Source organism: Bombus pyrosoma, linkage group LG7, assembly GCF_014825855.1.
Source record: "Bombus pyrosoma isolate SC7728 linkage group LG7, ASM1482585v1, whole genome shotgun sequence".
Lineage (NCBI taxonomy): Eukaryota > Metazoa > Arthropoda > Insecta > Hymenoptera > Apidae > Bombus > Bombus pyrosoma.
In genome coordinates, this window is record NC_057776.1 from 10,081,699 (window position 1) to 10,102,665 (window position 20,967).

Sequence of the window (20,967 nt, forward strand, 5' to 3'; positions counted from 1 at the left end):
AATTCCGGAAAATGAGAACAGTTTCGCTGTAGCTATCTGTCTGCTTTCATAAAGCATTCCTTTCTTGTTCCTTTACTAAACAATCTCACCACGGTGAGATAAAGTCGATGCAAACGTCAGGGAAAAGCGTGGAATTCCTTGCATTCTATGAAGAAATGGCGAATCCCCTGTCTCTTGTCATTTTAATTGGCAACCTTGATATCGCAATATTCATTTTTTATTATATTGATTAATTTTGGTTTCCGATTAATGTAATGGATATCCGTTGAAGATGTAGTAGCAATAAATGTGGGAAACATCTGCGTATTTGCGAGTTTATAAAAACATAGATATAGACATATCAGAAACTCCTTCGCGGATAATAACATATCGCTCCCAATGGCTTTTCTGAATTTTAAAAACATGGACAAATATATTTATTCTTTTATTGTAGAATACATGTTTTTTTTTTCATGTACCTGTTCAAATATATCGAACGTATTTTAGCAAATAATTGTTAATAATCAAATCTTTATCCATAATGTGAGGTGTTTGATATACAACTATAATTGAATAAAAACGATCGTATATTTACAGAATTCCTTAGCTTAATATACAATTTTATTTGTTATTTTATAACAATAAAATAAGAAACATACACTACGAGCATCAATTGAAGTTCACTAATGAAGGATCATATGGGGAACCCTCGAAGGGAGATCCTTCTGCATCCCACGCTTTTCTCAATACCCTTTCCATTTTCTACAAACAAAAATTTGTATATTAAAAAACTTGTTATTACGTAATCATAATGATAAATTATGTAACTTTTTACATGTGCTTACAATCTGTTCAGAAGTTGGTTTACCCATAAGCTTTTGTTGATGATTCCACATTAACTCTTGAACTTTCATCTGTTCTTCTGATCCCATTTCATCTAAATTTCTTGAACAATCTATTTTACTCAAATCAATTTTTGGTTCACCGATTATCAATGCTTCCCACCATCGCTCAGAAGCTTTTTCAAAATGAATCTAAGTGAAACAAATGTTATAACGTGCAACTTATATACATATGTACACATATTTGAGATACAATAGAACTGCATTTATCTAAACTTATTGGAAAGCAAACAGTATAATAATTGTAGTTCATATAGTAGGAGCTCGCTAACTACCTGTTATTTTTCTTTCACAGAACAGGAATTCACATACAGATTCAAAGTTCAACGAGTAAAAATTCAGTTAATCAGACATTAAATAAAGTTTCGTTCAGATAAATGAAGTTCTATTATGCTATTTGTTAGGATATATTGACTAACACTAATATGTTGTCCAGGTACTATACTCCACATTGATTCATCTTTTCGAATTTTAAAGCGCAATTCTCCTTTGAAAATTGTAGACCATATAAAATAACGACATTCCTCTATTTCTTGATTCTGTTCGACTCTTGATGTTCTTACTTCTATTTTGATTTCTTTTGAATCAAGCTGAACCCTTAAATCTTTTGCTGTTCTTATGCAACTAGGAAGTTTTACAAGCACATCTATATCACTGATAGTTTGTGACCAAGTGTAATTTTCCCTCACTGCACCATTGTAGCTGTCACATGACCTATCCCTCTCAATTAAATGACCAAGTTGATTTGTACTTTCTTTGCACGTTTCAATTTCTACTTCATGATCAACTTGTGGAATAAGGGAATCTTCTTCAATTGTCATTGTTTCATCTTGGTCTTTATCATTATTTTGGATAATAATGTCCTGTGTGTCCGGAGGATCTGTTCCACTGGAAAATTTAGAGATGTTCTTCCATTTTTGAAAACTATGCAAGACAAGCTTTTCTATTGTACCAGTTGGGAATCCAAGTTTTTGATCTGGTCCCGATTCGACATAAAAATCTGTACTATAATTAAATTACAAGTGGAATGATAGACTATGTATTATAAAAATAATGCATATTTTTACTACAGTTTGTTTACTTACCATCTATACAAAAATCCAAAAAATGCATCTAGAAAATTTGTAATGTCTCTCTCTTCTTGTAAAATTTGTAAAAATGCTTGATCATGAACAGAACACATTGTGGAGTTCTTTTTAAAATTATTATAATAGAACGTTCTTTAAGCGATATTTTTAATTTCAATAATAATTTTATTTGTTAATACCTTGTATGTATTATCAATTTACTTTCGTAAGTAGGTTATATCAAGTATTCTATAAGAAAAACCGTATGGAAATTTCGTTTATCGCATACGTCACTAATCTTGGAATTTTTATTGGCTGTATGTTGTCTTTATCGGATAAATTTCCGTCGTATAGCAACTAAAAGAACTATTGACATTTTCCTTTATAATTTTAGATTCTCCGTTTTTTTGTGTAGGTATGTTATTGAATTGAATGACAAGTGGCATGAATTTATCATAAGCGCCCTCTTTGTTCGATTGAATCAGTATGTTGTTTATCTATTTTGACATGTTCGAAAAATAGTGGTGAACAAAAGTATATATGACATATAGTTTAAATATGAAAAGAAAATCACTATAACAGGATAAATAAACATATATTCATGTTCATAAAATAGAACAATTTCTTAAACTGTACAATTTTAGAGAGCAAACATTTTATAATTTTTAACCTATTCTTTCAAATAAATCAATATACTTTGAATTTACTTCGGTGTTTATTTAAATTATACAAAATTGTTTCTACGATGACTGATTTACCTGTTTTTACTTCGGAAGTTGCAAAAGGTATTCAAAACTAATAAGATTTATGATTTTAGTATATACTTTTAAAGATTTACAGTAGATAAAATAATGATTTTCAGCTGTTTTAACTGACGTTCTAACAGCATTAAATACTCCAGAAAATACTCAAAAACTTGCAGAAGCTAAGGAAAACTCTGGGAATGAAATGCTGAAAATGATGCAGTTTGTTTTTCCAATTGTAGTACAAATTCAAATGGATGTTATTAAGAACTATGGTTTCTCAGAAGGTCGGGAAGGTATAGGATTTAAGTGTACTTTCATTTCAGTGATAAAAATTAATTACAATGCAGTTTTTATTATAATTTATTCCTTTTTTTTTATCTGTAGGTACAGTTCAATTTGTGCAATTACTCAGAGCTCTAGAAAGGGAAGACCCTGAGATAGCACAATTACATAGTCAAGTTCGATCATATTTCCTTCCCCCTGTTACTATAAGTTCTTCAACTGAAGCATCTCTTTAAGATAAAATAATTTTTATGTGCAAGCACATTATTATTTTACTTTGTACTTTCTTTTTCCCTACATATAAAACATACATAGAGATCTTTTACTGGTATCTAACTTACAATAGCTTTAATTTTATAAATGCATTGAAGTTTAAACAAAGTTTTACAATTATACTCTGATATATTATTAATTATAATTTACTACACAAAAAGATATGTACAAGGGATCTTCAAATTAAATATTTAATCAGAAAAATTAAAAATTTTTACATTTATTTGTATAATAATAATAATATTAATAATAATATAATCTACTAAAATATATAATTTCATTCATAAATGTTCATTAAATTTTCTCTGCACTTACACCAATTCTAAAAACTAAACAGTGTTCCATTGTTCGCGTAAAAATGAAGCTGGTGCATCATATCATATACATATAGAAAAATAAAATATTTTTGTTATTATCTTAAAAAAGATGTGTCTTACTCATTGAAAACACTAAGGTATTACATCCATTAAACATGACAATCAGTGCTTTTTCTATAAAAGCAGTGAATATAGATCATTTAGTCAATCTTTTCTTTTTTGATTTTGAATTAAGTGAATTTAAATACTATTATATAATTCTAACTTCATCGTTTCGCGAACATCCGGATAAATATGTATTAAATATACAGTTTCAATCATATAAGCAAGTACATTGAAAATGCATAATGAAGGAAAATTATTAATTTATCGAAGAATAATACAATGGAATTATTTAAGCAATAATTACTTAACAAAATTTTAACCTTGCAGCTCATGTCTAATTTACTTAGGACAAGCAGACAAATATAGTTCCCCTTTGCCAATCATTAAATGTACGAAACTGTTTCTTTGTATAAAATTGTAAAATGCATGGATATCTTTAAAAAGGAAATGCTGAGTTGACATTAGGACTATCAGTAAGGTTGCTCTTTTAAAAGTTATTAATAAATATGTATTGATTATTAATTATTTTCTTAGCAAAGTAATTCGTATTTTTCATGGGGTCACAGTGATAGTCATAAAACACGTGAAAAACATTCACATTATATAAAATGACAAACTCAGCAACAATTTCCTCAAAGATTAAAAAATAACAGATGTAAAAAAGCAGTTTTAGATTTTGTTTAGAATATCCTACACGTTGAAGGGAAAGACTTGACAATTGGGGAACGATATGCTATAACATATTTACAATCTTTTTCTTTATATAAATCAAGGTACAATTGTAAATTGTTTTGCGTATAAAGAAAGTTAATGCACTTCTTCATTATCAGACCATGTTGCTTCATTAAATTCGACAGTCGAATGAATAAAGACACCGCGTAAGACAATTTCTTTCAAAAATTTCTAAAATACCTACAAAAACCAACATAAGTTTACACGTTCGTAATACATCCCCGTAAAACATTAAAATGCACCGATTTATCATTAATAGAAAATGCATTTTTTTTAGCTACGCTCTTTTTTTTAGTTGTGGTTAGTTTTCTGCAGTGCATATAAAGCCTATGAAAATATCTTCGGTAATCGCCCAAACCAAATGCGTAAAATTTCATAACTAAATTGTACATACGTATGTATTTTAACGATATTAGAAGATGATATAATTAATTTTGCAACCATAAAACTGCACAATCATCTCATCTGCAAATAACCCAAGATATTATTAAACCAAGTAATCAATTAGCAAAAGATTTGTTTACTAGCACACACTCTCTTTTTGCAAGATGAGTATTAGTCAGAAAAGGCATGCTATGACACCAATATTTTTACGAATCACAATCAATGCACGTCACATTAAGCGTATAACACAAATTGAAGAACCCTGTTCGATATAATATACTTCTGAAAATCACGATACAGTCTCACGATCTCGTTAGCTGTAGAAAAGCATGTATATAAATACAAAATAAAGGAAATGATCGTGATATTAATGTTATTTTATAGTCTACAGCACAATGAAAATCTTGTTCAATGATTTCCTATGACCAATTTGAATTGCACTTAAAAAAATATACTACAAATGGAAAAAGTTCTTATAAAATTTCTTGTACCTTGGGAGCGCTTAAACGTCCGAAATTGAAGTATTATCTGTCTTGTAACTTTTATTTCATTTATTATATGTTACCTTCTGGTTATAGATAGTTCCTCCGTCGTTAGTATGCAATAAAATACAAATAATAGAATTATAGCAGATACGAACATTTTTGTACAGTAAAGAAAAATATGTAGAGAAATGTTTTATAGATTTTTCATTAATCATACGGAAATAAATATTAATGTTAGTTGTGTCTTTAAAGACATAGTTATTTATTGCATTATTTATCATCGGTCCAAATAGATTAACCAGATTATATCAGCGCACCTTTTTAAATCCTTTTCTTGTTACCGATTCGACACTTTGTTATCTCTTTGTTATTTGTATCTTGAAATAAAGCTACTTCATAACGTGCGAGATACTTATACCGTACAGGGTTAGCGCTAAAAATGTCGAATACTTTTTAGACCGCAGTGCTCTTGATTTTCGACTGACACCTTCAACAATAGTCATCAAGCTACGAAAGGAACGGATTCGCTGTAGTAGTTGTATTCGCTGCCCAAGGATCTTGTCGAATCTGGTTAATTGTAGGACGGGGTGGTGGTGTTGCCGTCGCAAACGGATTTGCTGAGTATGACATCGTTGCTGTAAATTTTTATTAATATTAATTTAAAACGCCAAATTGTAATAACTAATAATAATAAATACAGATACAAACAAATCAGGGATGTAAACAAATAATTTTTGTTTCTAGCATATCTATAATACACACGGTTTGAATAAAATATGATAGAAATATGAAAATGACGCGGCACGTAAAGTGTTAAACTGTAATCAGAAAATTTCGGTTTTACAATATATACAATGTTATGATTTTCTTAATATACCATCATTTTTTGCTGAAAATAAAATCCATCCCAATATAACTTTAATACCATACTCGAACACAATATTTGAATCATGCATTCATGCAATATTATTCACCACCTTGAAAGTACTCACGAATTTACTTCCAATGAAACGCTATTTTGCGGACAAAATATATTACAAATAACGTAACCCATTATTTGTTTCAATAAGGCTCGAATTGAAATCACAGTAATGTAGTCTAATCGAATAATTCCTTTTTTTTCTTCTTTATTAAACGATTATATATACATACAATAAATTCTATAGGTTTCACCATTTGTATTTTAAAATTAAATCTCTAAATCTTTTGTATGGTATATGAAAGATTATATTCGAAATAAGGCGTTACCTGCAGGAGTAGGCGTTGCTGATTTGATCGCGGAGGTACTGACAAGATTATCAAGATTAACGAGAGCAGAGTTCTCTCCGAGAAACGATTGTGGTGTTTTTTTAACAGCTCCTGTACTAGTGGGAAGAGTTTCTGCTATACTCCCCAAATCAAACGGATCTGGTGATAGCGTACTTACTGCAATCAAGTGAAAAATCAATAAATAAATTATTCATATGGTTAATAATAATAAACAAAATTCATTAATAAATACCGTTATTCGCGGTTTGCAGACTAGATCCAGGTTTATTCCTGTTAGTAATTACATCAAATTCATCTAAATCGCTCAGTGGACTGGCTGCAGAACTGGTCTGATTTCCAATGGAAAAGTTGTTAAGACTAGGGCCAGTACCGTTGAAGTCGTTATTAGTTGTATTGAATGTAGCTGTTGAAGTTGTAGGCAGATTAAAGCCTATGTTTTGTGGCGATTGCGCCGCAAAACCAATGTTTTGCGTTAAGGTAGGATTGTTAAAAGATGGAGATGCAGATGTCATACCTTCTCGAGTAGCCTAAATAATTTGACATAAAAATATATATATATATATATATATATATATATATAAATTGATAGAGGTAGCATAGAAATTTAGAGGACTTAGAAGACATGGAAGTTAAAAGAATAAATGTCTTACCGGCTTTTTATTTGTATCAGCTTCAGTAGCAGTAGTAGTAGCAGAAGGTATTGGTGACCAAGGATCTGTGCTAGGCGAAGTTGTAACTGTTACAGGCGATGATGGAGGTGCCCGCCAGGAATCAGCTGTAGCAGCTAAAGTCAAATTAATTATAAAATGATCATAAATTACATTCATACGATTTAGTAAACATTAAAATTCTTTTTCAATAAACTATACTTGGTTTCTGCGATGGAATGGGAGCCCATGGATCTATCGCAGGTGATGTACTGCTTGTTGTAGGAACGCTCCACGGATCGTTTTGTGGCTATATAAAAAAAAAGAGAACGTAAATTTTTTATGTAACTTTCAATAAACTTTCAATACGATTATGCTATGATTTATCAATACAATGTCTGTTGTGTTACTCGAACATACCTTGTATGGATAGAATTGAGATATATCCAAAGACTGTTGTGTAACATGCAAAAGGTATGCAATGTCGTGTTTATCATGCAATAAGCAAATATGGAACTACTTAACTAAATATGGAATAACATACTTGAGGTCTTGGCGGAGGTGGCGTAATTGGTATACCCCAAGGGTCGGTTTTTACATTGTATCCACATGCTTCTTCTAAGTTTACATCCAACAAATCTAACATATGACTTTGTTTCTCAGTTTGCGGCGCTCTGAAATTAATGTATTTCTTTAGGCAAAACCAAAATGGACTCTGTGATAACTGAAAAAAAGTTAAATCTAATTTAATGTCTACTAACTTAAAATCTTGCTGACTTTGACTAAGAGCTAATTGCAATCTGACGTCATCACTACGTCTTCTTTGTTCTTCTTGTTCTGCTTCTTCTCTCGACATCGCCAAAGCTAATTGTAACTGTAATTCTTCTTCACCTACCGTTTGTGGTCTTGCAGCTTCTAATTCAGCTAAAAAGTGCGCAAATTATAATTAATTATATTATTAAGTTACATATTTGTAAAAATATATATTAGCAGAAAAGATTATAAGCATTTAATAAATATTTACTCTTACGTCTAGTTGTAGTTTCAGATCCCAGGCGACATGGCTCCCAATCCTGAAACTGAACATGAAAAAAGAAAACGAAGGAAATGTTTATTTAAAGAATTTTTGGTATTATTAAACTTTTCTATCTTCATATCAATGTATACTTACATCGCTGCTTACAGGTGACATAGTGTCTAAACCATCACTACCAAATCCACTAACTGATTGTGCAAATCTTTCTTTTGCTTTCAATGCTCTAGCTCTTTCATTTCTTAATCTTTCATCATCTTTTAATAAGGCCACTAGTTGCTTTGCTTTTTCTCTTACATTCACTCCTTGATCCTTAGATCCTTCCATGTATTGGAAATCTGAATAAAGACAACTTAACTTTATGGGCTATCAATTTATATTAGATTTTATATTATAAAGCACAAAATTATATACCTTTCAATGTTTGGATGGCAAAAATATTTTCTTTACATTGCTGTGCAACTTTTTCTGTGCCTGTTTTAATAAGATATTCTAGAAGAACTAAAGCTTTGTACACATGTCGCCAATTTTTACCATGATCATTTAATCTTTTCCATAACATTTGCATAATCTCAGTAAAAGCCACAACATTATATGTTAAATCTGCAATTTCTGCCATAAGAGTACTACTTGGACCCCAAGGATCATTACTGGTGGCTTTGCGTACAGCTTTCTGCATACATAAAAAAATTTTGTTCTTTAATATGTAAAATAGTATGTTTGTAATACGTAAAATATTATTTATTTACCTGAGCATTGCTATAGTTATGGGCAAGATTAACAATATCTCGCCTGATACCTGCCAAATTCACCTGCATGACGTCTTGACCTTGTCTTCTCATCTAAAAGATTACCACTTTATATTATAAGCAGATAGTAATATTCCTATATCTTCTAGAAGCCCATACTTATCATCATATATATACACATTTATGTCAGTTACATTTAATATATGCTAATAATTCTCAATGCAACTGAAATATAAGTTTAGTCATATTTATTTAAAAAAATTATTTTAGACAAAAGCTGGTAATAAATATGGGCAATCACTTAATATCAAAGCCATGCGACTAAATATGCATTAGTAAGAAAATAGGAAACTCATTGTAAAGTTCTTACATTACTCTACTTTTACCAAATCAACATTACTACTTTCTATTTGGTTAGTAGTAAGATGGATGAAAGTAACTAAAGTAAAAGTGTGATTAATACAAAAGTAAAGAAATTCTCTTCAGTGTTGTTCTTTTATCTTAGATATGGCATTACTGTGTAATTTAAAAATTATATACCAAACAAAATGCTATAAAATAATGCAACACAACAAACTGTTATTCTTATATATATAAAGCTCTAAAGCAAATTAATTTCTTTTGAGATGTGCCTATATAAATGTGTACTCAAGATAAACAATTTTTAACTAAATCAGTACATTTTATATTGTATATTTGTGTACATTAATTGTAATTTGTATTATCATAATAATTCTTTTTAAAAGAAAAGTTTTACCACAGCCAGTCAAGCTTCCTTATAAGAAACATTTAAAAATTATTTTCATAATGAACATAACATTAATGATTTTTTTAAATAATTTGATGCAATACTGACTTGCATAATGTGCAGAACTTATCATCATTACATAATTTCGCAAAAAATAAAACATGAATGATTTCAAGTATGTGCTGTAATTGTATTACTAAATACTATAATCCTTGTATATTTTTACATATACAGGATGTTATATCTTATTACAATTATTTCAAAAATTTCTACATCATAGAAACATGTTAAAGGATTCTTTAAATAATCAGATTGTAAGTCCTAAAATGTTTATCATTTTTAAATTTTTATCAACACCCTGTATATCACTTATTAATGTAGTTTGCAAAACATTGATCTACTTTATTTGTTCTTCAAACATTTTCTAACAATATAATTGATTAGTAAAGTATTAACAATTGTTATTTTGTTAACTGTGGCCAGTTAATAAAATTTACCTTCTGCATAGCCATTGTTGGCATATGAAATATGGCTGGGGTCGTTGATGAAGCTAGTTCTTGTCCACAAATATAGAAAACTCCCAAACACTTTTCGAATCACAATAAAATCCTAGACTATTAGATAGTTTAATAAATAAATAAGAAACATTTGTTACATTTACCTGTCAATGATGAATAAATTCTTATTTAATATGATACATAATTAAATGATAATACAATTAACTGAGAGCATTTTGAATGGGACTTTAATAACATTACTAATTATTATGCAAATAAATATTGCACAGAATACTGCATTCTTTATTTTTCTAATGCAATATATATTATAAGTATATGAAGCTAAATAAAATACATGTATAGTCGTTTGATACACAATACTATTAACTGTAAGTTATACTATAAATTTTGTACTGTACATAAAAGAATAGCATATGTAAGAACTGCTTATGAACTAAATAGGCACAACTCATGTTGATCAGTATATAAAATTCATCTTCTTTTAGCTGTAAATGTTTTTTTAAGTACTATACAGGGCATATAGCTGAAGTGTTATAGAAATATTTAATTAAAAATAATAACATTTTACCCTATACGTATTTAATATTGCTATCAATATAATAATGTAAAAATGGAACAATATAATAATAAGATAAACTTAAAGAAAATTTTGTTTAGCTAAAGAAGGAAATGTCACTATCTGTAAAATACTATACCATATATTAACAAATTTAATTTCATATAAAGCAGTTTTATAAAAAAAAGGAATACAAGATTAAAAACTTATAAACTTATTCAATTCTTTTACAGACAAATGCAGTTATGAAAAAACTGAATTAAAAAATTAAATAAAACTCACAAATTTGCATAGTCTGTAGTTTATATTTAGAACTGTCACAGGCTTTTGAATATAAGCCATGCCCTTTCAATAAAGCATTCTGACAATAGATCAGAGTTGCAGTTTTTGTGCAATATTGATATTAAATTATTTTGAAAATATAAAATATTTGATTATATACATATGATGATTGAAACTACTTTCTTATTTTTAATAGTAATACCTCTTGCAAGCATTTTATTAAAGGAAATCAAAATAGAAATCAAAGAAGAAGAATTTCTTATATTGGAAGAAAAAAAGGACTTGACCCAAACTACTGTCTTAAAAAATAATAGGCTACATGCAACAGTGAAGAAGAATAAAATTACTTACGTTGATATAGTGGAGGATTCAAATTCTCCTTTAAAAAAGCCGTGTTATTAAACTGAAAAATGAGAAAATATCTTTATCTTTCTATTATGCATCTTATCTTATCACTACATACATAGAATAAATTTTCTACAAAGGAGATGATAATACATTTATTTAACAAATTCTGTATGATTACATCAGACATAGAATTAATTTTGTTCAATACAGGTATTTAAAAAAGACAAATGATTAATGAAATGATATACATGAATAAAGCTATATACTGTGTGTACTTAAGATTATCATCGTATGGTTTCTTTAAGACAGTTAAAACATATTATATCTATTAATGACCATGAAACTATTGATTTCTATTTTTTTTATATCATAATTTCTAATTTTCAACAAATTTAGATAAATAATAATACATTTTTTTAGTAAAAACAAAAATATAAAAATAAAGATAATATAATAATATTGTATTTAAAATATTATTGATATTTGCAATAACTATACTTTTATAAATATTAACTTTAGACATTCAATATGATAGCTCGATACTTCGTTTTGCCCATTGAAGTCTGAACAAATTATTTCTTTGTCTCACAAAAAAGCTCATTACTGCATTCTTCCTTATATGATTTGAAAGCTTAAATCGACCAAGACATCGACACACATATGCACGTTAAAATGACAATCATACGCTACACAAATATCAGGTAATGATTCCTTCGGATAGATTTAAAAGAACAATGTCGTGAAACGTGTATACTATGGGCTACCTTTCAGATATAACTAACACAATAGATATACGTACACTGGCTTAGGTGCAAGACTAATCCATGAAAATGCGTGATATGTCAATTTCGAAACTATCTATGCTTTCTCATGCTCGGGCGTGACTTTGTAATACTGCACTTTTTCCGATCCGTTTCATATACAGGTTAACATAGAATGAAATAGAGGGAACGAATTAACGAAAGAAAACACATTATGATTAGAACATATCTAAGAACACTATTATGCTGTCGAAACGGAATCAAACTTATACTCTTTTATTCTACGGACTATACCACTTGTACTAACACATTAATGACAATCTGTTTCTGTAAATTTATTCGCAACTCTCTGTAGAACTTTATACTCACCGTAATATATACTGGAAATTTAATGCACTAATTTCAACGGAAATAAGAAACAAAATAACATAAAACTCTTATGACAAGTCCATTCACAGGCACTGACGAATTAGAAGTTACGAGGCAAGATGGCGCTGAAAAATATTTCCTTCTTTACAGTTTCGCACTCTGTGGTAATTTTAGAGAAGATTTAACATTCGATTTGTTTCATGAAACTAAATGTATTTCGATTTGTTTGTCAATAAGTGCATACCTGTTTTACAAGAAATGTAATAACAATCCACGTACTACGTGATTTTTATTGAAATAAGAAATTTGTCAATGAAGAGTTGTCTCTCTTTATATAACTCTAAGGACGATTTTCATAACGCGATTTTCTATGCATAGCTATATCAAATGAAAACGTAGCCAGCGTTTGACAATTGAAAACGTTGGAGAAGGTGTAGTAAGTACGAAAACAGAACGTACTTAATGAATAAATCTATGATGTATGCACATACCATCATATGCGACCCCTTCAGGTTTCAATTGTTGATTGAAATATTCTGTTTTCAAACTGATAATATTTCGTCGATATTACTGTCCCATAACAATTAGAGACAAAACAAGAAGTGAATAAAAACTTGTTACTCTTCGTGATATTGTTATCGTCACGTTGATTAAAATATATCTAAATGAAGTATATGAAGAAGTAAACGTCAGCATTCGAACATAACCTTAGTCTTTGTTATTTAAGTGGAATTGGTACTATTCTAATTATTACTATTCTAATTATTATTTTCTTTTGAGAATTATTTGTTAAAAGTACACCATTCCAAAATGAATATAAGATTATTAAAAGATCCTGCTACTGTAAGTAGTCGTATATTTGTGGGTCATTTACAAACTGATGATATGACTAAAGTTGAGTTGGAAGAACATTTTTCAAAATATGGGACAGTTGTTGGTTCTTCGATAAACCGAGGTTTTGGCTTTGTTCAATTTGAAGAAGAACAATCTGCTCAAAAAGCTATTCAAAATGAAGATGGAGCAATGTTCAAAGGCAGAAGAATAGGTATTTTCATGAATGATTCCTATTATTTCTATTATTTTATTTTCGTATTTAATAATGCAATTGTCTACTTATCTCTTTGTTGCTATTTTTATAATAATATATATTAATATATTTGATTAAATATTTCTTTAAATAGATGTTAGACCAGCAAAAAAGGATAATCAATCCGGTGGAGGTGGTGGAGGTGGAGGAAAACAATTAGGAGGACCTAACAATCAATTTAATTCTGCCAATAATCATTTTAATGCTGGAAATGATCCTTTTAATAGTGGAAATCAGAATTATGGAGGAAATTCAAATTTCAATGCTAGCCAAAGTTTTGGTTGTGATTCACAATTAAGCGATAATCAGAAAGTAAATAATATGCAAATTCGAAGCGGCGGAAATGATCCATTTGGGGATGGAAATCAGAATAGAGATAATGTGAATGACCAATTTGGAAATCAAAATAGAAACAATGGGAGTGATCAATTTAACAATATAATGCAAAATAAAGGGAACAGTAATTTTAATCCAAATAATCAGAACAGAAGTGGTAATGACCAATTTAATCAAAACAGAGGTGGTAATCAATTTGGGCTAGGTGGAAACCAAAATAGGCCTGGTGGAAACCAAAACCGAAATGCAAATAATCAGAATCAAAGTGGTGGTGGAGGTGGCATGAATAGCGGTGGGAGTGGTCGACCAAGAGGTAGTAGAGGTGGAAAAAATCGAAATAAAAATAGAGATAATTCAGGTGGAAATAACTTTAGAGATCGCAGTCCTATTAATAGAGGTAACCGTTTAGATGATAAAGGTGGTAGAGATTGGGAACATAAACAAGGGGATAGATTAAGAGGGAACAATTTTGGCAGAGATTCATTCAATGATAGTAATAACCGTTATGAAGATTTTAAAAATTCTGCTCCTAGAGATATGAATATAAATTTTAAGTAAGTTAAGAATATTTTTATGTTTCCTTCTTATACAATAATTGTTTATTAATGTCAATATTTTTGTTTAACAGTAATACAAGTACATCAAATGAATACTCAAATGCAACAACTGAGAAGAATGACTGTGAAATTATTGTTGTTAACAAAGCATTAACGTAAGTATAAAAATAATTTAGTTTGCTTTATAATTGTTGAATGCTTTTGTAATTAATTTTTATAAATAGGGAATATGCGGAAAGTATAGAAATGAGGTTGAAAAAAATTGGCTTAACAGTTGATTTGTTATTTCCAAATGAGGATGTACTTCTAAGTAGAGTTTTAGGAAATATTGCCAGTCGGGGATGTTTATATGCAGTCGTAGTTACACCAATAAATCAAGAACATCATTCCCTAACTTTAAACATTCTTCATGGTTTACCCCAGGGTAGGTTTCTTAATAACTTTATTAAAATGTCTAAATCATTGTGTTAATAAAATCTCATTTTTCTGTACAGAACATAGAAATATGCTTGTTGAAGATGCTATTAATCTAATATCACGAGATTTTGTTAATTACAAAGCTGGTGGACGATCGGTTCCATTGAATACACCTTTTGCAAACGAACGGCATCCTGATGCTATTCAGGTTCTTTTAAACATGCTGGCTGATAATCATCAGTTAACAGTATTGCAGTATGATCGTGTTATAAAATATCTCGAAATTAAACGTGAAGAACAAGTACAAGTTGAATTGGGAGATGTAAAAGATTTACCAGCTACAACGACGATAACAGTCAGTGATCCGAAACAAGCAGAATTACAATCTAGGATACTTAATATCCTAAACAGTAATAAAACAACTTCATCTGCACCAACACCTAGTCCAGTACCAGCGCCTACTACAACACCAGTGCCCGTTCCGCCAGCTACTTGGGGAACAGGTAAAATTTGTATAATTTTACTATTTAAGCTTAAACAAAATGTAAATACTATCTTATTATTTTATATCAAATTTCTATTATTATAACATTACTCATAAATTAGCAGAACATACATTTTAAAAGTATAATGCATTTTGAGTTTATAAAGTTAGTTATCAATTTTCATTCCAGTGATTTTCTGAAGTAATTAATTTATTAATAAAAATTCCTTTAGTAAGGTATTGAAAAGATACGCATAATATTGTGTTTTACTGCAATATGTACTTCTGTTTGTCACAAAAATACTGCTACCGATTTATTCGTTACGTAAAAACAGCAGTATTATAAATAGAAACCATATCGCGTTTTTAACCTGAAGAAACAGACCTATTGCAACTTTTTGCATTTTTAAAAAGGTCGTTATGGGTGTATCTTACGGATTTTAGATCACCTATTTCTTATTTTCTTTTCTGGATTTGTTTGTGTATCTTTCATGAACATATCCAAAGAAAATGTTTAAAATTTAAATCGTGTATATAAATTCTTAATGATGGCGTTTGAAAGCTATTCAATGTTGACAAAAAAACGTAAAGTTTGTCTAAGAAAGTTTTAGACAAATAATTTCAGGTAAAATTTTGATATAAATATTGAGCACGAGTGATCAAAAAACACAAACGAACTTCGTACGCTTTGGGTTTCTGATCAAGTTCTTCGTGCGTGTAGTGCTACTGTGCCGCTTACCATACAATCCAGTGATCAAAGCGAACGAACTTCGAATATATATATTGCTGGTATTACAACTGCTAACTTCATGAGTACATCATATTATGCCAGCAGCATCAACTGCGTCAACAGCATCCACTACTACTACTACTACTACGGGAGTTTCACCGTCACCTCTGCTAAACGATCCGACAGTTCAAAAGGCACTTGACAGTCTGTTGCAAGGCAATTTACTCAAAAGCATCGGCGATCAGCAACCAACTACAACTTCAACACCTCTGTTTGCTGCTTTTTCGAATATCGGCCGATTTTAATTTATTTCAATTTTATTTATCATATAATAAACAATTGGGGGCTTGGATCTCCTTTATTTTTCAGACATTCATACTCTTTCTAATGAATAGTCACACTTGTTTTAATAACATGGAAGTTTTATGACAGCATTTGATAAAAAATTAGAATACTAACATGATTGCATTCAGGATAATTGTGATATTTGCCTCTGAAAAAATGTTAGCATGCTTTTATATGTATTAAAAAAAGTATATTTTAAATATAGAATTTATAATGCTTTGTAAATTCTATTGATGTTATCTGCATAGTTCACAAATACTTGTTTGTATAATGGTTCAGTCTTTTTACTTTTAGAAAGAAATATCTTAGTTTATTATATTTCACATAAAGTAAATGATGGAGAAACTAAATATTAAAGAAATTTAATTTTATTTTCTCTCGTGGTAATTCTCTTTTCTATTACTATACAACTAGGCTTTGAATACACTTTGAATATATTAACAGGTTTAAAATATAATCAAATATTATATTTTATTGATAATTAAATAGTTTCTTATGATATAGACTATTTCAATATGTAATGTACTGAAGTAGTAATCAACAATTTAACTAGACAATTTATTATCCTTAACTTAATGTATAGAATTTATTATATTGTAATTTTAATGAATTGCCATGATTATTTCTATTACTTCTACAGTTTTTAATAATGTAAAGTATTCTTTATATGTGAACATAAAGCATTTGATTTTTATAATGGATTATGTAAGATACACAATATATCAATTTTTCTATTGCGTTATTAGAAATACACATATTGTGATGAAGATTGTTTAATTTTTACTCATTCATCAATTTCATTATCTCTGTTATATTTCTTCCTTCATATTTATGTTATTACACACATTTCTATTAGTTTGAATATTTACATAAATGTATTGTGTATAAGAAGTACATTTTCTTAGGAACTAGGTAAATATCATGTATAACTTCAATAAAATGTTTTTAGGAATATGTCATGTCTTTCATTAATAATGTAGTATGATGTTGATGCCTCTCTTATGGGTCTAAAAACAAGAAAATATATTTATGAAATTGAGTTCCAGTTTTAAGTGTCTAATACATTATATTTTTACATACCCTTGCAGCCCCAAGCAATTAATATGTAATTATTATAAAGCAGTTTAAGCCATGGATTTACAAGCAGCCTTATTAGATTAATAAGCAAGAAATGAGTGTACAAAGTGAAGTATTTAAATAAAGGTGGTTTGCAGGATATAAAGCATAGTGTTAAGAACTCACAAGTAAGTGAAGCTACAAATATAAACCAGTATAAGCAAGTTCACTGTCTATTTACTTAAATTTACCTAAGTAATAACTCTTCAGGTATTGTTCCGCGTGTACGATTTCTTCACACGGCTGGGATACCTTCTTATATAATATGTCAAGGACTGACTTTACTGCATCAATATCATACATATTTTTTACCAATCTTTGCTTATAAGGTTTTAATCTTTCTACAAGCTCTTTATTTTTTTTAATAGAACCAATGTGTTTTTGCAAAATTTCATCGTACGTTGGCCAATCAAATGCACACGCGATACAATCGCATTCAAAGAAATAGTCTTGTATTATTTTCTCTCTTCTTTCAGATTTTGTCATATATGCATATGCAGCACCATAACTTGTGAATATTTGATCTCCAGGATATATTGGTCTTAGAGCGCGAGTAATCATTGTTAGCTCTTCAAAATGACGAAATGTATTTGGTGCGCAAGAATGGTTGTACAAACTATGTGTTACATATAATCCTGAACCTGTTTTAATTCCTGGTTCTTGTTGCACCTAAAAATAAATTAATTATAATATATAATAAAATATATATATATATGTATTATCTTCTAAATAAATTACTGAAAAACAATTTGAAGACATTATAACACAGGCGCGAAACATAAGGCTTCCAGAGAATATGATCTTTGGATAATTGCTGATATCTTTTAATTGGTCCACTTCATATTTATTGCAGAAGAAATTAGTCTGAGTGGCTAGGAGGATAGCTGCAAGAGCTGAGATGCAAGCAAAAGCACTGATTCCAATAAGTGGTCGCGTTGTCATATTGGTAGCGAGACTCAAAGCAGATCGTGCGCTGGTACTGTCCAATATGCCTTCATCTGTAAATCCTGCAGATCTGTTATCTACAAAAGAAAAATATTTCATAAAATCTAGAAATGAACAGTATGTTATGGTTGAATTCTTGTTTTCTCCTACAATTATTTTATTGTCTTATAACTCAATTTTTGTCTTACATTATTTTATTTTAGCTATAAAATAGGAATGTTCTTCCTTACCTGGATTAGATTCGGCTAGTTCCATGTCCGCTCGCAGTTCATCAAATTTCTTGCCCTTTGATGTTACTACAATGAGAAATCTAATAATTTTGGTAAGCATTCGTATCTTATCTTTATCAACATTAAGTAAGTTTCCTACTAATGCCATAATTGGACATTCTATTTGATGAGCCATTTCCCAAGCTAATTTTCTACACTTTTCTGAACAGTATTGAGCCACAGGGCAGTGTGAGCAAGGAATTAAATTATAGCTTCTTGATAAACAGTGATGACAATGTGTATAATACCTGTAACTTATATAAGTTATATATGATAGTAGATATATTAATATAAATAGATTCACCTTTGTGTATAAATAACATAAGCATATGGATTTTCAATAGTAACTACATCTCCTGGTTTAAATTCTTTTGTAGCTACTAAGTGACGTCCATATTTTTCAGAAAAAGAAATGCTGATACCATCACTAGCAGCAGGAGCCTCTTTACTTGGACCATAAGCTAACTTTAAAGGACCTTCATCAGCTAAGTATCTTAGCTGTTTTCCTTTATCATTATCTTTGGATGTTCCATTAGAATCATTGATTAAATCTTTCTTTTCGTTGATGCTAAAATTTTTACTCATATCTTCTGAAAGTTTAACCTTTCCATTTCTATATCTTACACCTCCAGGTTCCTCATTTATTTTTTCTGATAAACACATATTCTTAAGTGTTTCTATATCAATATGATCATTCTTTGTAAGTTGTAATCTTTTCTTAATTTCTTCGATAGCCTTGGCTCCCCTTTCTTCCAGATTTTTTCTTTTTTCTTCTGGATATCCAAGACTTAAAGCAGCATCAATATCTATCAAACATTCTTTGAACATTTGTTTTCTATATAAAGCAGCAGACCGATTGGCATAAGCATATGACATAAGTTCATTATCATTTGCATATGCTAAACTCATTGTATAATATTTTATAGCTTCATTATCATCACCCATTACAAAATGTTGGTTTCCTAAGATTTTTTAAGTATAATAACTGAACAAATTACTTATATTCATTTATAATACATTGGTAATATTTACTACCTTCTTCTCTATAGCGGATAGAGTCTTCCTCGTTTTTTACTTCAGGAATTAATTCTGGAAATTGTGACTTTACCATGTTTTGTAAAATATGACCAATAAGAGATTCACATTCTTTTTGTGAACCATATCCTGCATGTGATATATTAGTTTGTTTCAAATTTAATACTAATTCCTTTGCTATGTCCATATTGCTCTGGAAAAATCTTGTTATATAAAAAATATATATTATAACATTTATAAGTATTTTACAAATTAATTAAAATTATTCATAGATAAAAAATAAATTTACTATATAAATTTTTTATGTAAATGTGTATCATATGTTTCATAAAAAAGGAGAATAAAGAGAAACCTGATTGTTCATATATTACTTGTACACTAGATAAAAAGGTACTGAATGGACTGTAGTGTTAACTATGTACTGGTTGAAGCAAAACTGAGAGGTGAAACTAAAATTACCTCAAGTGAGTTGATAGAGGGAAGCAGAAACTGTATGACTATGTAACCAAGTTTTAAATCATTTGTTAAATTAGACAGATTAGAGATTACTTATATAAAAGTTATAAAGATGCCTAAATCTTTATATTTCATACATAGAATATTTAAATATTCTCTTCATTTTTATCTGTAAAAGGAATTTAAAAATTTGGAACAACTGAATTTTTTGAGCAAGCTAATATGTTATATATTTTGTAATATACATTTCAAGTTTTTTATTTCATCATTCTTGGCTGGTATTTTTTAAGTTAATGTCATTACATTTATTAAGTACAATTTGCAAAAATAGTTATGTTTAACATAATTAAAATATTACATATTAACAAGAAAAAACGCAAAACATCTAAAGTTTACAGTTATTTAAACAATATAGATGTTAGAAATTGTTCTTTTTTTTCAGTCATATTGCATGAGCATTTTATAATGAGAACAATTTGGCATCAATCCAGATATGAAGCTGCTAGAGCGTTGAAGTTTAAATACAGTCTTTAATTAGATATACATATATATATACACGAGATATACATGAGCACTAATATTTATATAAAAAATAGTTAATGTTTAATATATCTAATAAAATATAATATTTGGACACT

At 29.1% G+C, this 20,967-nt stretch overlaps 5 protein-coding genes across 24 annotated transcripts; 2 read left to right on the forward strand and 3 right to left on the reverse strand.

Annotated features, from left to right (window-relative positions):
- Positions 1-548: 548 nt before the first annotated feature.
- Positions 549-2,366, reverse strand: LOC122569231 (nudC domain-containing protein 3). Of its 2 annotated transcripts, none has more exons than XM_043729944.1 (4): positions 1,967-2,366; positions 1,301-1,881; positions 825-1,013; positions 549-741 (listed from the first exon to the last, which is right to left on the reverse strand). In XM_043729944.1, the coding sequence occupies exons 1-4, from the start codon at positions 1,992-1,994 to the stop codon at positions 649-651; spliced, it is 891 nt and encodes a 296-aa protein (XP_043585879.1). In that variant the 5' UTR covers positions 1,995-2,366; the 3' UTR covers positions 549-648. The 2 variants fall into 2 exon arrangements, with proteins under 2 accessions (XP_043585879.1, XP_043585878.1); XM_043729943.1 differs by having other exon boundaries at positions 1,301-1,886; positions 1,967-2,365.
- Positions 2,367-2,427: 61 nt separating this feature from the next.
- LOC122569237 (protein C10) lies at positions 2,428-3,460 on the forward strand. Of its 2 annotated transcripts, none has more exons than XM_043729956.1 (3): positions 2,428-2,733; positions 2,811-2,978; positions 3,079-3,460. In XM_043729956.1, the coding sequence occupies exons 1-3, from the start codon at positions 2,694-2,696 to the stop codon at positions 3,210-3,212; spliced, it is 342 nt and encodes a 113-aa protein (XP_043585891.1). In that variant the 5' UTR covers positions 2,428-2,693; the 3' UTR covers positions 3,213-3,460. The 2 variants fall into 2 exon arrangements, with proteins under 2 accessions (XP_043585891.1, XP_043585890.1); XM_043729955.1 differs by having other exon boundaries at positions 2,442-2,733; positions 2,811-2,987.
- On the reverse strand, positions 3,454-12,908 carry LOC122569226 (epsin-2). 11 transcript variants are annotated; one of them, XM_043729930.1, is made up of 16 exons: positions 12,797-12,908; positions 12,553-12,677; positions 11,426-11,477; positions 10,216-10,332; positions 8,971-9,063; positions 8,636-8,894; positions 8,360-8,559; positions 8,213-8,267; positions 7,950-8,112; positions 7,733-7,862; positions 7,411-7,498; positions 7,192-7,325; positions 7,056-7,068; positions 6,774-6,944; positions 6,521-6,697; positions 3,454-5,907 (listed from the first exon to the last, which is right to left on the reverse strand). In XM_043729930.1, the coding sequence occupies exons 4-16, from the start codon at positions 10,237-10,239 to the stop codon at positions 5,780-5,782; spliced, it is 1,635 nt and encodes a 544-aa protein (XP_043585865.1). In that variant the 5' UTR covers positions 10,240-10,332; positions 11,426-11,477; positions 12,553-12,677; positions 12,797-12,908; the 3' UTR covers positions 3,454-5,779. The 11 variants fall into 11 exon arrangements, with proteins under 11 accessions (XP_043585865.1, XP_043585858.1, XP_043585856.1 ...); XM_043729923.1 differs by adding an exon at positions 12,222-12,316 and having other exon boundaries at positions 6,774-7,068; positions 10,216-10,305; XM_043729921.1 differs by adding an exon at positions 12,222-12,316 and having other exon boundaries at positions 6,774-7,068.
- A 149-nt stretch (positions 12,909-13,057) lies between these two features.
- On the forward strand, positions 13,058-18,891 carry LOC122569223 (nuclear receptor coactivator 5-like). Of its 3 annotated transcripts, XR_006317366.1 has the most exons (7): positions 13,058-13,597; positions 13,734-14,529; positions 14,604-14,687; positions 14,757-14,956; positions 15,027-15,452; positions 18,478-18,686; positions 18,773-18,891. XR_006317366.1 is itself a non-coding variant. In XM_043729911.1 (6 exons), the coding sequence occupies exons 1-6, from the start codon at positions 13,363-13,365 to the stop codon at positions 16,466-16,468; spliced, it is 1,944 nt and encodes a 647-aa protein (XP_043585846.1). In that variant the 5' UTR covers positions 13,058-13,362; the 3' UTR covers positions 16,469-16,943. The 3 variants fall into 3 exon arrangements, 2 of the variants coding, with proteins under 2 accessions (XP_043585846.1, XP_043585847.1); XM_043729911.1 differs by lacking the exons at positions 18,478-18,686; positions 18,773-18,891 and adding an exon at positions 16,266-16,943; XM_043729912.1 differs by lacking the exons at positions 18,478-18,686; positions 18,773-18,891 and adding an exon at positions 16,269-16,940.
- Positions 17,304-20,886, reverse strand: LOC122569225 (SET and MYND domain-containing protein 4-like). Of its 6 annotated transcripts, none has more exons than XR_006317367.1 (7): positions 20,226-20,886; positions 19,874-20,066; positions 19,143-19,800; positions 18,800-19,086; positions 18,363-18,646; positions 17,589-18,293; positions 17,304-17,515 (listed from the first exon to the last, which is right to left on the reverse strand). XR_006317367.1 is itself a non-coding variant. In XM_043729914.1 (7 exons), exons 1-7 carry the CDS (start codon positions 20,235-20,237, stop codon positions 17,508-17,510), a joined length of 1,920 nt encoding a protein of 639 aa, XP_043585849.1. In that variant the 5' UTR covers positions 20,238-20,886; the 3' UTR covers positions 17,304-17,507. The 6 variants fall into 6 exon arrangements, 5 of the variants coding, with proteins under 5 accessions (XP_043585849.1, XP_043585848.1, XP_043585852.1 ...); XM_043729914.1 differs by having other exon boundaries at positions 17,816-18,293; XM_043729913.1 differs by having other exon boundaries at positions 17,304-18,293.
- Between the last annotated feature and the right edge of the window lie 81 nt (positions 20,887-20,967).

What these genes read in the sequence shown, in the direction of transcription:
- LOC122569231 (XM_043729943.1), bottom strand. Translation starts at nt 2,064, where the DNA reads ATGTGTTCTGTTCATGATCAAGCATTTTTACAAATTTTACAAGAAGAG. An exon ending in TACCTGGACAACATATTAGT is followed by an intron (nt 1,014 to 1,300) that starts GTTAGTCAATAT and finishes TGTTTCACTTAG; the next exon opens with ATTCATTTTGAAAAAGCTTC. An exon ending in AACCAACTTCTGAACAGATT is followed by an intron (nt 742 to 824) that starts GTAAGCACATGT and finishes TTTTGTTTGTAG; the next exon opens with AAAATGGAAAGGGTATTGAG.
- LOC122569237 (XM_043729955.1), top strand. Translation starts at nt 2,694, where the DNA reads ATGACTGATTTACCTGTTTTTACTTCGGAAGTTGCAAAAG. An exon ending in TACTTCGGAAGTTGCAAAAG is followed by an intron (nt 2,734 to 2,810) that starts GTATTCAAAACT and finishes AATGATTTTCAG; the next exon opens with CTGTTTTAACTGACGTTCTA. An exon ending in TTTCTCAGAAGGTCGGGAAG is followed by an intron (nt 2,988 to 3,078) that starts GTATAGGATTTA and finishes TTTTATCTGTAG; the next exon opens with GTACAGTTCAATTTGTGCAA.
- LOC122569226 (XM_043729924.1), bottom strand. Translation starts at nt 10,239, where the DNA reads ATGCCAACAATGGCTATGCAGAAG. An exon ending in CAACAATGGCTATGCAGAAG is followed by an intron (nt 9,064 to 10,215) that starts GTAAATTTTATT and finishes GTAATCTTTTAG; the next exon opens with ATGAGAAGACAAGGTCAAGA. An exon ending in CTGATACAAATAAAAAGCCG is followed by an intron (nt 7,069 to 7,191) that starts GTAAGACATTTA and finishes CAAATTATTTAG; the next exon opens with GCTACTCGAGAAGGTATGAC.
- LOC122569223 (XM_043729911.1), top strand. Translation starts at nt 13,363, where the DNA reads ATGAATATAAGATTATTAAAAGATCCTGCTACTGTAAGTAGTCGTATA. An exon ending in GATATGAATATAAATTTTAA is followed by an intron (nt 14,530 to 14,603) that starts GTAAGTTAAGAA and finishes TTTGTTTAACAG; the next exon opens with TAATACAAGTACATCAAATG. An exon ending in GCCAGCTACTTGGGGAACAG is followed by an intron (nt 15,453 to 16,265) that starts GTAAAATTTGTA and finishes ATATTATGCCAG; the next exon opens with CAGCATCAACTGCGTCAACA.
- LOC122569225 (XM_043729913.1), bottom strand. An exon ending in TATGTTATTTATACACAAAG is followed by an intron (nt 19,087 to 19,142) that starts GTGAATCTATTT and finishes TATAAGTTACAG; the next exon opens with GTATTATACACATTGTCATC. An exon ending in ACTAGCCGAATCTAATCCAG is followed by an intron (nt 18,647 to 18,799) that starts GTAAGGAAGAAC and finishes TTTCTTTTGTAG; the next exon opens with ATAACAGATCTGCAGGATTT.